The sequence below is a fragment of the Carassius auratus genome, chromosome 31, assembly GCF_003368295.1.
Source record: "Carassius auratus strain Wakin chromosome 31, ASM336829v1, whole genome shotgun sequence".
Taxonomy (NCBI): Eukaryota; Metazoa; Chordata; class Actinopteri; order Cypriniformes; family Cyprinidae; genus Carassius; species Carassius auratus.
This window is the reverse complement of record NC_039273.1, coordinates 20,276,929-20,290,806: the sequence shown is the minus strand read 5'-3', so window position 1 is coordinate 20,290,806 and position 13,878 is coordinate 20,276,929. Positions and strand designations below refer to the sequence as shown.

The window sequence follows — 13,878 nt, the reverse complement described above, 5'->3', positions numbered from 1 at the left end:
CTGGGTCCAAGTTAGAATAAATGAAAGTGTCATTTTGTATCGTCAAATGGATATAAAGTACTATAACACGCACCTTATCTGCTAGGATGGCGAGGGTTCTCTCCATGCCGTTAGCGGAGCGCTCTTTAGCGGCACGAGACAGGCGCTCAGCGTAGTAGCTGACCTGAGTCTTGAGCGTGTTGATATGAGAGATGATCTCTTTGGCATGGACAATATCCTGAGGGATGTAGACGATGGACTGGGAGCTGGACAGAGCACTGCTGCTGGACCAGAGAGAGCTTAGTTAATTAAACACACCATACAAGCAATAAATACGCACATACCACTACATTAGTGCACAACAACAGACAGATAATGATTGGGCATTTCATTCAGACAGTGATGCTCCGGACACTATGAAAAGCAGCAAACACTTCAGATCCTCAATCTTGTTTTTTTCGGAGCAAAGAGAACAAGGTGCTCAGGGATGACAGATCTGTTTCACTAAGTGCTTCTGTACAATACAAACGTACAGCAACAGTGGAGTGTGTTTGTACATCTTGAATGAACAGACAGCATCATTTCAGGAAAGAGTGAACCTGTAAAGAACCAGGTCATATTTCACCTCTGTTTGAAATGTAATATGCAGGACACTGCATTTTGCATGAAGAAAAGTGTCTATTTAACGGTTTCCCCGGTAACGGCAGTACAAAAATCAGCACAGCGCCAGACTTTGAAACGTGTAGCGCTCATGTTTATTTGAAGTTAATTTGAAGTATAATCGTCACGTTAAACCATATTACTATTCTGTTCTTTCCATCCCCAAATTTAAGACCTCCTGATATCATAATTGAGAATTTCTAGTACAGTTTAAGACTTACTGTATGGCCCTAAATTGAATACAAGTAAATGTAAGAACTTAGGACTTTAAGGACCCACAAGAACCATTCATTTATGTGCCATGTTTTGCCATGTCTTAACAAAATTACTTAAAAATAATTGTGATGAAAAATGTTGTTTTAATTATTGATTATTATTATCCGTTGGGGGGGGATAATGCAAAAAAAACAAACAAAAAACAAAACAAAAAAACAAACAAACAAAAAAAAATCTCAATGATCGTAAAAATAATATAAAATAATATACATTCTTTTGTTTTGGGGACTTAATACAACACAATATTTTATACGTGAGATTCAATTATTTATTCAGTTAAAGTAACAATCAACCTGAGATGTAAAAAAAAAAAAAATAATAAAAATAAAAAAATAAAAAATAAAAAAAAATCAATTGGAGGCACAGGTATATATGTGCGTGCTCAGCAAAAGACAAATTATAGACTTTTTATTCAAACACACACAGACACACACACACACACAAACATTACTCTTTTTGACCACAGAGAAGGGATAATGGAATCACAAAATAACGAATACTCTTCTGTTCCAAAACATAGTGAGGCAGCATAGACATATGCACTTTATGTGCTCATCTGAAACAAAGGCTGTTTCAAAACATAGGCAATCTAATTTAGTTGCCTCCAAATTTTAAGGTAACATTGAAGGCAATACCACACTGCATAAGATCTGGATATAATGCTGCAGCTCACCAAGTTTTAAATCAGAGATGTCATGCACTTAATGCCACAAAAAACAAACAAACAAAAAACATAAGTTTAAACTAACTCACCATTCCTCCTCATAAATGCTGATTAGAAAGCAAAAATGCAATTAAAACGTATGAAAAATAAAATAAGAGTGCCTCTTAAAGAAAAACTGCTACTAATGTAACACTAGCAAACCAACACACAACCAAAGGAAGCCAAAGAGAAGGTGATAAACACTAATGAGAGCAAAGATTTTGAGATATATATACACATCCTACAATATAAACAGGAAAAAAAATACAGTACAGCTATAAATATAATAGCTTGTTCAATATGAAATGATAAAGCTAGCCAAACTGTGATTTTAAATGTTCCTTAAGGTTTTTTCAATAGTTTTATCCTTGAATGAACTTGCACAAATTTATTTATTATAAACATAGCTCAGCAACGAGAAAAAAGATAAAATTAACTTGAAACTACAAGTGAAAGTACAAGACAGGCGATAAAAAAATGAACAAAACTAAAATGCCACCTGTGACTTGGGTCATTACCGCAAACTTAAATCACATGATAGCTCTTCCTTCACATGCAACACACACATACAGTACACTCAGTTCATATCTTGCATATTTTCAAAACTAGAGAGACAAACATAACTTACACTTTTTTTGCCTCCTCAAATTTCTGTAATAGTTTGCGCAAACCACCGTTTTTGAAGCCCTGGCAGTGAGCTGCAGGGGCCCCGATCGTGACCACATCATAGGTGTGATCTAGATATACAAAAACACACACCCATGTCATGAGATGAGCAACTTAGCTCTTGATAAAGTTGCATTCTGAGATAAGTTGCAATTACACTGGGAAAATAAAGTTAAGAGAAGGCACATTGTAAGTAATGAAGTCACATTACAAGATAAAAAGACATAACTGGGAGGCATAAAGTCACAGTACGAGATATACATTTGAAAACGTGAGAAATGGTTGCATTGTGAACTGTACAGTAGAGTTAAATTAATAGATAAAAAGATGAAAATACATAATATTTTACAATGCATTGTCTCATGACCTTTTTTAAGTAACAAGTGTAAGGTACAATTGTACTGCAAGATAAAAAAGTCACAACTTGTGTGAAAAAATCATGAGAAACCACATTGTGATAAAGTCATAATTAGGAGGCATAAAGTTGCGAGAAGTCAGACTGTGAGTCACAAGTGTGAGAAATAAAAAAAATAAAGTCGTAGGGTTCCATACGCTACTTCACATTCCTCATTACCTCAAACTCACCTACCTCTATTAATGACTAATGTCGATTAATATTATTTTTTCAGCTTTACTCGGTTATTCAGAACAGATGTAATGCTACAGTTCTCTTTCTAAATAAAAAAAAATGTCACTTTCATGTAGCACTATAGCTTGGGACATGTAAATGCAAGACTTGGGAGTCAAAACCAAAAGAACATCAGTGATCATCTCAATGTGTCTTTGTGTTGAGTGTATGAAAACTTCTGAATGAGAGACTATTAACATGTGCTAAGTGCTTGGAATAACACCTCCTACTGCCTGCTGGGACTGACTCAGTAAAGACCTCTTAAAAAAAAATATTAAAAGGGGGAAACAGGATGACTAATAAAATAAGCACACAGAATGAATGAAAGTGATCTAACCACAGCCAGACTCATCCTGAACCCTCATTCTCTGCACATGGAGGTTGGTAGGCATAAATTCCAATTTTCTCTCGGCTTTCAGATTACTGGCTTTAAATGATGGACCTGCAAGAAACAGAGAGATAGAAAGAACTTGATGCCTCTTTATCATTCAAACAATGTAGACATGTTTACTATTCCTTAGTCCTTCAAGTCACTGGAGAATCTTATATTTAAAATTCTGGATCATCGGGAAGTGTTTTTTTTTTTTTCAGTTTAACTCTATATAAATAAATTATATATGAAATACAAATGAAAAACTCTAGAAAAAAAAAAAAATAACTTAAATTATCAGCCTGTTTAAAGCCTGTGCATTTTAGGAAGTAATAGTGCTATTAGTATCATTAAAAAAATATGTCTAATCTTCAGGTTGTGGTACACGTGTCTTTTTTATCATAAAACATAAGAATAACTTTTATATTGTTAGTAATATTTCACTTACTAGACTGAAGCAACTTGATTATCCATGTATATATTTTAGAAATATACTCTTCAAATGTCATGAAATATGATACATCAGGTTTCTATTAATGTATTGCATTGTACTAGTGAATAGTGAATGTGACATACAGCCAAGTATGGTGATCCATACTCAGAATTCATTCTCTGCGTTTAACCCATCCAAAGTGCACACGCACGCACGCACGCACACACATACACACACTGTGAACACACACCTGGAGCAGTGGGCAGCCATTGATGCTGCGGCACCCAGGGAGCAGTTGAGGGTTCGGTGCCTTGCTCAAGGGCACCTCAGTCGTGGTATTGCCGACCCGAGACTCGAACCCACAACCCTAGAGTTAGGAGTCAAACTCTCTAACCACTAGCCCATGACTTCCCCACAACTAGAACCCCCCCTCCGCCCACCACTGAATACTACAGCGCTTCATAAAGCAAAATATTTAAGTATAATTTTACTAAGACACATTATTAGGATGTATTGAGTGACAAATACTATTTATATGCATTTGACGCAAGTAACCTGCTATACTGATAGTATACTATATTGATTTACATTACAAGATATCACAATTTCATCTTACTTTTTGGCCATATAAATGTCAGCAACCACACCAAACTGCATATTTTTGCATATTTTAGCTGGCATGGACTCAAGTGTAAGTCTGGTTTTTCAATTTCATGTTATGATTTAAAAATGATTTGGTTAGTGGCCTAGAAAGTTGTTCTTCCTTTTCTGTAATAAAAAAAAAAAAAAAAAAGTTCAAATGCTAGTTTATTTTCACATTTTTAATTATATTTTGAATCCAACGCTATCAGTCTCTCATATTTGGACTTGATCTGAAAGTTCTGAAATGAAGAGTGCGTGTAACACAATAGGAACACCTCTTGCAACTTCCAAATGCAGACTGACCTTTGTAGTCCTGCAGGTCTGTGAGTGTATCCTGATAGGTCTGAAGGATGCTCTGGTACTGTGTCACGATTTGCCTTCTGAGGTTCTCCCAACACGGTGATAACTCCCCCAACTCTTCCAGCTCAGAAACCCTATATCAAAAACACGATCATGTCAATAATTGCTCTTTGCATATTTTCCTATCAAAATGGTCATTGTGTGGATGCAACTGTGTGATTGTCTAAGATCACAACGCACACCTGGAGGAATCCTCTTCTAGTAAGAGTTTGACAAACTGTCGTGGGATGTTAAGTGACAGGACACTCTCAGCCATCTGTTCCAGGATCCGTAAATGAATCCCATCAGTGGTCGGAAAACGGTACATTCGCGACATGGTCCCACCAAACACTGAGATAGAAACAGAATTAAACCTTAAATAGAAATCAACTGTGCCAGTATGTAGCATTAAAACTGTACTTGCATGAATCTATGATATTATGAGCAGGTCCTAGATTTCACTTCTGTCAATACAATTGGAACTAAGTGCCACGGAGCTTGGGAAAAGTACAGTTTCTGTTAATATTTTCCATAGAGACATTAAGAAACATGTATCAAGCAGTGGCCAGTACTTTTCAAGACTGAGGAAGCACAGATGTCTCTCATCACTTGTTAAGGCAAGATATGAACATTTTCTGCAAAGTTGCTACAAAAACAGCTTCTCAAACTACTACATAAAAGCTGTAAAATAACTGTAAATGTAAATGTATTTTTTTTTTTAAATAATAACCTACCCCTGTCTTTATTGTGAGGAGATAAACACAATTTCATTGTACCTTGTACAAATTACAATAAAGTTCTTGAAATCTTCATAAACGGCAAAAGGCAAAAAAAGAAAAAAGGTTTTGAACATCAATGGTCTACGAGTCAAAACTGACTTCTTTAATGGTATGTTTATCTCCGAGAACTTCGTGTTCAGTTGCTTTTTAATTACTCACAATGTTCACAACCATTCACAAGTTTTGGAAAGAAATTAATACTTTTATTCAACAAGGATACAATAAATTGGTCAAAAGTGACAGTAAAGAGTTTAATACCGGTACAGAATTCTGAAAATTAAAGAAAGGTATGTATGTATGTATCTCCAAAATTATTAAGCAGGTTACAACATGTTTCCTGAGCACCAAATCAGCACATTAGAATGATTTCTGAAGGATCATGTGACCCTTAAGACTGGAGAAACAGCTGCTGGACATACAGATTTATTATCATAGAAATATATTACAATTTAAAATATATTAAAAAAAAAGAAAAATTTTAACTTTAAATGTTAATAATATTTCACAAACAACAAAATTTCATTTTGCCGAGTGTTATGAATAAAATGTGTGTTCTGCATATTTTTGGGGAAAATGCCTACTTGTAATATTTTGTATGTACTGCAAATAACATTTATACAATTTTAATTGTAGTGTTATGTTGTTCCTAAAGTTTCAATTATTAGCGACTGGTTGCATTTGAGAGCTCATCCAATCATCATATAGAGAAGTTTTCAAGCAGGATAAAAATATGTAAAACGTGTGGTCCTAAATGAAGACAAAATTATGTTTTTAGAGCATCTTTTCCAATGAACATTTATATTTGTTCTATTGAAACCAATGAAACAGTTATATGCCCCACACAATTAAAGAAAGGTATGCATGTATCTCCAAAATTATTCAGCAGGTTACAATAAATGAGTCTAAAAGGTCATTTCACACCAAATCCAAAGTTTTCACACATTAAAAACTACTACCTCATGTTACGAAAATCATATTTACACAACTGCTTCCGAAATTTTCGTCCGTCATAAAAAAATTGGGATCGGGTTGAAATAAACTTTAAAGGGGGGGTGAAATGCTATTTCATGCATACTGAGTTTTTTACACTGTTAAAGAGTTGGATTCCCATGCTAAACATGGAGAAAGTTTCAAAAATTAAGTTGTATGATTGAAGGAGTATTTCTGTTCCAAAAATACTACTTCCGGTTTGTCACAAGTTTCGGAAAGTTTTTTTCGAGTATGGCTCTGTGTGACGTTAGATGGAGCGGAATTTCCTTATATGGGTCCTGAGGGCACGTCTGCCGGAAGAGCGCGCGCTCCCGTATAGCACAGCACTGAGAGCACAACAGACTTCACTGATCAGAGGCTCAGAGCGAGAGCGTCGCGAAATGTCACAAAAGGAGTGTGTTTTTGGTTGCCAGGGCAAGACAACCCTGCACAGATTACCAAAGAAAAAACAGCATTAAGGGACCAGTGGATGGAGTTTATTTTTACAGAGCATCAACGGAGTTGTGTAAGTGTTTGTTCCCCTGCATTTCGAAGATGCTTGTTTTACAAACAAGGCCCAGTTTGACGACGGATTTGCACATCGTTTATTTCTTAAGGATAATGCAGTCCCAACGAAAAAGGGTCACAATCGTGTGTTGGAACCGCATGCGGTGAGTGAAACGGCTTCAAATATCTCTGTGTTGTTAACTTAGCTGTCGGCGTGTAAGCACATCAAGTAAACAACATGCGATGTTGTCATCAAACTGCATGAGTAAAACTGCTTCAAATATCTCTGTTGTTAACTTAGCTATCGGCGCATAAGCACATCAAGTAAACAACATGCGATGTTGTCATCAAACTGCACTTTCCACATGTACAGTTTAAAAAAAAAAAAAAAAAAAAAACGACAAAGTGGAACTTAATCATTTTCCAAAACCGCTAAGCAAATATATATACAGTTTCAGTACATACCACATAGAGCCGCTGTTGTTGCTGCTGCTCTTGTTAAATTTCAGCCTCTGGATCATAAATATACGCTGAATCTGACTGTTAGCAATGGTTTGTTTTGGTTGGTTTTGTCCTAAGGTAATGTCACAGCTTCCAAACGCTATCAGTGCAAAAGCCTACTGGCTCTCGTGATTCTTTAGCTCCGCCCACACGTCACGCCTACAGACGCTCGTGTTTTTCCGGAAAAAATCGGTACAGACTATCTTTCTCTTATGAATATAATAAAACTAAAGACTTTTTGGATTTATGAAGGATGCAGTACTACTCTATAGGTACTCAAGATTAACAGGATATTGAGTGAAAACGAGCATTTCACCCCCCCTTTAAATCGCCCATGAAAATCCCTCTGCTACTTAGTAAGGAGGGAGAACTCTCCTTCCTCTCTATACCAAAAATTTCGGACCTTTCTTCTAGTGGCTGATATTCTTACCAGATCGTAGAAAGGAGTCTTTCCACAGTGAGGCGTATTTTACTCGGACTCCCACGGATTCTGTCAGACTCTCATCCACAGAGAGGACAGTCTTCAGCAACGGAACACCAAAGAACGAAAACATGTCACAATGTGTAAAACTAGTTAAAAAAAAACAAACTTGCTTTTAGTTGGGTCACTGAGGCATAGTCAGGCTTACCCTGCCATTGATGGTATCATGTAGTTGTTTGATTGGGGTATGCTGATCTCTCTTCTCCTCTAGCTGCCAGGCAATGACTGTGATACTACCCACATCCTTGTTTTCTGCTGACCTGAGGAAAAGGGATAACATATGTTCAAACTGCCTTCATACATGCATATATGCATGCGTCCTTTTCAGCAATGAACCACTTCTAGATGCCCTTCTAGCTGACACTGCTCAAACTGTCTTGAAAGATGGTTGGATCACCTGAGAGGTAAGTTTAGTCTGTGGTTTTTTTCTAGCAGAAGACTCTTCACTGGAAACATCGCTGAGCCAAGAAGGTACATCTAGAAAGTGAGAAAAATAATATAAAAGGACCAAAAGATAAAGAAAGTAGCAGATTCAGAGCAGTTCTCATTTTTTGTGCGTGGTTTTTATCTCACCGTTCCTTGCGAGCGATCTTTAACATCATACACAGAGAGCTTGACCTGTGTGTGCTGGTTAATGTGGGAGTCTTGGAAGAAAGCCACACTGCTGAGGAACATGGGATTATTTGTACCCTGCAAACAGAGGTCAAACCATTGGTTTCGACTAGTCATCCAAATCAGTCCACATTGTTCCATAAATGACAGAAAAACAACATCCATCTTGGGTGATCACAAATGTTTAACGCTACACACTAAAGCTGGATAAAATGATAGATTTTAATGATTAATTGAGTGATCTTGATGATGATTCTTAAAATCCCACAACCTGTTCTTTTAAAATCCTGCGACACTGAAGACTAGCACTTTTGATAGTGTTAGTGTTTGAGTGCACAGAGCTCCCATACTCACAGTCTTCTATGGTTTACAGCCTATGTTTAATAGTTCTGTCTTAGAAATTATGGTAACACTTTGGAATGAGGACCAGTTCTCACTATTAACTAGTTCCTCATTTGCATGCCTATTATTAACATATTGGCTGTTAATCAATTCTTATAAAGCACATATTCTACATCTCTAATACTATACAATTACTAAACGTAACAACTACCTTACTACTATTATTAAGCAGAAAATCAGGAGTTTATTGAGGCAAAAGTCAAATTTAATGGTTTGTTATAAGCAAGAATTGGACCTTTAATATAAAGTGTGACCAAAAGTATTAGACAGTACTGTTAAACAAAGAAAGCAAATGCATACAAAAAAGTATAATCAGCATCGGTTGACCACTGGCCAGGGGCCCGTTCTTCGTAGGTCGCTAATTCAGTTAGCTGGATTTGATTGTTGACGATTTGGCGTGATCTTGGATCGTTTGGTTCTTCGAAGCTCATCCCGGAGCTGCTGTCATAGCAACAGGTCCGTAAGCTTAAACCTGCTCGGGAGCAGCTTATTTCATGTAAACAGGATTAGATCGCTTCTTTTCAACCAGAACTGATACTCAAAATATGTCTGCTACCACCGCTACTTTATTACAAGAGTATCGTACTGATCCAGGGACAGTAATTTAAAATAATAATCATTAAAAAAATTATTTAAAAATAATATAAAAATGCTGTGTAGTCCATAACAGCCTACTATAGAGACAGCCAGTTTTACTCACTGAAATATTTATTTGTCATAAAATTATTACTTCATAATTGTTTTAGAGTCTTACACACATGCTATACAGATAATAGAGTCGTGCAATATTTTGAGTGATGACTGCTATTATTAGAGTGGTTTGATGAAGCGCAGGAGATGCAGATAACATGATATTGACCCTTGAGAAACTTTCATTAATGCTGTCACGTAACCAATCTTTCCAAATATAAAATGAAATGAATAGATAATTTCTACATTGAAATAAAAATGTAAAGACTGCACCACTATTATAAATTGCGAATCTAAATAATTGGGAATCATGAAAAAAATTCTAATAAAATAAAAACATGTATTTCTTATCTGTTTCATGTGTCTATTATAACATTTATGTAGTTTTGTTTGCTTGGCTGTTTCCTTATAAAAGTCCAGAAATTTGTCAAGTTTTTCGTCAGGTGTCGTTTTAAATTATATGACGTCATTACATTGCCGTCTTGCCACCAGCCAATCGCTGCACTGCTGATCATGGTTTCGCATGGTTTCGCATGGTTTCGGATATCCCCTTTTAAGCCAACACATGAACACGCAGTTATCTCAGATAACTCAATCCAGTGATACTAATCATACACAACAGGTGTGTTCGAAGAACCCAATTAGCCAGATCATGATTAGCACGATGATATCATCTTGGATGTCTCATTTGATCTCAGATGTAATAAGCGACGTACGAAGAACGGGCCCCAGTTATTAGAAAATAGTTATTACGAATTTGTTTTTAAACAAATAATACATTCATATAACTGAAGCGTTCATGAACTTATTAAATGGTTCCCAGAGTAATTTATAGCATTAGCAAAGTGTGACATAACAGAAATATGCCCCAGTGAATCAATAACAGTTTTGTTAAAAATAGTATCGTCCACGCTCACCTCAATGATTTCTGTCTGTGCATATTTGGTCCAGAAAGCCTGAGGAGGTGTGGTACAGCTCACAGCAACAAAACTGTTGGGTTTTCGGTCCAGAGACGGTGTGGTTAGCTCGCTGCAGACTACACAATCACACACAAGCACATTCACATTCAGGGTCATGACAGTGTGAAGATTTCCCAGAAGAAGCAGTGTATATATGAATGAGCTACAGTGTACTTAAAGTGTTATTTGCTAAGACCTACTGGTTCTCAGAGATATAATCAGACCTCCACAGTTAAACCACTTATTTACAACTTATGAGAGACAGAGGCAGTCACTTAATCTAAACGCAGCTGCTTTAGTGGTTAACTTCACATAAGCATACAGTAGGACACAGACCTCTCACAGAAATATTTATACTACCGTTCAGTGTCATATACAATCTAAAGATCTGACCTGATAGCTAGCTAAACAGTTTAAGCCCAGCAGTCTTGGCTGCTTATAGAGAACAGTTCATTTCTGGTGCCATTTCTGCTGCTTTAGAAAATGTTGAGTATGTGATGGTTGTAACAAAACTGACCAAGACTGAACTCCAATACTGGCTCATCTGGATCTTGACTGTTCCCTAAAAAGAAGAGAAAGAGAAAGAACTGATATAATACAAAAGTAAAATGTAATACAAGAGAATATTAAAACCCAAGTTTATTGGTACTACTGTATACCTTCTAATGCTAGTCCAAGCATCTCTGAGGAAAGCTCTAAAGTGTTCGACCTGTACACTGACCACGGCCGTTCCCTCCGTGACATTGTGGCAGGATGTGTGTTATGTTGAAGTTTAAGTAACAGGAGTGGTGGAAACCCACACACAGCCAGACACACTCTTGTGTGGCCGTTTCCTCCTCTGCTATCTGAGAGAGAGAGAGTGAGAGAGAGAAAGAAATCAGATATGCTAAATTTAAATACCTTTAAATCTACTACGTTAGAAAGAAATGACTGAAAACAAATGAAATATTTAATCAAAGACTAGATCTCTGAGAACAGCTACAAGTGTACATGAGCTATGAGACGATATACTGTAAGACAATATGCCTATATGTGATAAAGAGAGTCCCTCTACTGTACATCTGTTTATCAGTCTAGATTTGTCAAGCATTTGAAAGGCCCCTGTGAATCATTTGTGCCTTTAGTAGGCATATAGATAACTTCATAATGTTAATAGACATGGCGGATGAACAGAACTTTGCCTGCCCACATCACTCTACGAGTCAAACATGAACAAGCTGATGTTAAATCCAACACTCACATATGCATCAAAAGTCAACAAATGCCCCATTTAGAGATTTACATAATGTGGTCCAAAGGTCTAAGACTACATTTTATATCTGGGATTTATTTTATTTACTGTAGACATGGAAATAAACAAAGTTTTAGTATAAAGCAAAGGGGGAAAAATGCCCAATATAAAATTAAGAAATTCTGAAGCTCATTTGCATTTAAAGATACAGACAGGAAAACGGCGTGTTTCTGCTTACACTCAAAAAAAGGCATTTTCAAAATGATATAATAACTGATCAGTGGAGTATTTTGAGCTGAAACTTCACAGACACATTCTGGGGACACCTAAGACTTATATTGTATAATATAAGATTTTGTAAAAAGGGACATAATAGTTGCCCTTTAAGACAAACTTCTAGACCCCACAGTATGTACACAGGCTGCTGTTTACAGTGGTAACCCAATGTCTTCAATCTCATTTTGTTAAAACAAATTGTGAGAATTTTTATTTTTTTATCAAATCGTGAGTTGAGTAAATCATTACATACCTAGTGATAAAAGGAGAGTATATGAATGTTGAGTGTGTGTCTGCGTTTGGATGCAGTGTGTTGCGGCTTGTTCACTGCATGCTGAGCTGCAAGCACATGTCTGTGCCTTTTACACATAAGAACAACGAGGAGAGCGATTTCCCCTCTTCAGTTAATATACTTTCTGGCAGAAAAAGGTAATAAGTATAAATCTTTCAGAATAATATTTAATGGCCTTTTGTTAAACATCAAGAATGTTATTTAGACAACTGTTAGAATTATGACAGAAAATGTCCTGAATCCTGCTCATCTGGTTGTCTCCATGGAGATTATGTTTTGTGGTACTGCCACTCTCTGTAGGTTCGTTCTTTCATTACTACTAAAAAAACAAAAACAAGAGCTGCTGTGGGAGATTACTAAAGCAAGTGGGCTGCAAACTTTCACTTGCTATTGACACAACCTCAATGACCCATTTCTGCTGCTTCTGCAAAAGCCATGAGAAAAACAATTTATGAAAGTAGTGCACGTCAAAACTGAAAATCCTTCACTAAAAATCCTTAAAAACTAAATCCTAAAAAAACGTAAAATTAATAAAAAAATTGATTTGAACATTGATCTTTTTTTTTGTTACATCATGCTATTAAACAATGCATGCTGATGAACTTTGATCATAGTTTATAGTTATATGGAAACAAAAGTGTTATAAGCCCGGCTTCTGATGCTTTCATTTTTGATTTCACGATGTTGTCAGGTTTTACAATAAAAGATAATTGGGTGTTTTGCTTACATCTGTACATACACCTTTCATGCGTGGGTCGGGTTTTTTTTCCAACCCGCGGGTCCCGTTTTTATGTAATTATTTGGCCCGCCCCAGCCCGCAAATAAAGTAACATTTCTTTACTCACCCCGACCCGTGCATCGGGGACATGACGGAAGATACGTTACAACTTAGACCTTCGTATTGTAACCTTATCAAAGAACCTAATAATAAAATATGAAAATATATATATTCTAAATATTTAATATAGGCTATATGAAATTGCACTAGTGATGGTTCGTCCGTGAACGAATCTTTTTTGGTGAACGAATCGACTCATATTTATCGTTCACTGAAGTTCCTCCCTACTCAAGATGTGACGGAGCCTGTGATTTGTTGAATGTAGTGAACCCATACGCCCTTCATTGAACGAGATATCTTCTCATTCGTGAACGAGTTGAATGAACTGATACATCTCGTTTGTGAACGAAATTAATAAGTATACAGGGTCAGTGAGCCAAGCATGTAAATCTCGATCAGCAATCAGCAGATACAAAGCGCAGTTATAGGTGCTGTGCAGATACGCTCGTTTTCATATTTAGCATACAGAACTTAACTCCACGTTTAATCCCCAATTAATGTGAATATTATATATGAACTGTCTGACCAAACAATTAAAATGTTTATTATGCAAGAACAATCATCTGAACATCTTATTTAAACTATTTAATTTCCGAGAATCGCGATACTTTTGAAGTATTGGTGCACCGTGCAAAACTAGTCTGT

The 13,878-nt window shown here is 36.4% G+C and overlaps 1 protein-coding gene across 11 annotated transcripts in view; it reads right to left on the bottom strand.

The window, feature by feature from the left end:
* Positions 1–13,878, bottom strand: part of LOC113050763 (type I inositol 3,4-bisphosphate 4-phosphatase-like) — a 44,255-nt gene that overhangs the window by 15,275 nt on the left and 15,102 nt on the right. For 6 of the 11 annotated variants that reach the window (XM_026214046.1, XM_026214049.1, XM_026214039.1 and 3 more), the window contains exons 2-14: positions 11,256–11,441; positions 11,114–11,158; positions 10,555–10,673; positions 8,507–8,623; positions 8,331–8,410; positions 8,082–8,193; positions 7,883–7,973; positions 4,900–5,047; positions 4,661–4,791; positions 3,250–3,354; positions 2,247–2,355; positions 1,669–1,686; positions 74–263 (exon numbers count right to left, since the gene is read on the bottom strand). In XM_026214046.1, the coding sequence (XP_026069831.1) occupies positions 74–263; positions 1,669–1,686; positions 2,247–2,355; positions 3,250–3,354; positions 4,661–4,791; positions 4,900–5,047; positions 7,883–7,973; positions 8,082–8,193; positions 8,331–8,410; positions 8,507–8,623; positions 10,555–10,673; positions 11,114–11,158; positions 11,256–11,340 (1,350 nt within the window). In that variant the 5' untranslated portion in view covers positions 11,341–11,441. The remainder of the gene's footprint in view (positions 1–73; positions 264–1,668; positions 1,687–2,246; positions 2,356–3,249; positions 3,355–4,660; positions 4,792–4,899; positions 5,048–7,882; positions 7,974–8,081; positions 8,194–8,330; positions 8,411–8,506; positions 8,624–10,554; positions 10,674–11,113; positions 11,159–11,255; positions 11,442–13,878) is intronic. The other 5 variants (XM_026214051.1, XM_026214042.1, XM_026214050.1 and 2 more) reach the window with 3 other exon arrangements.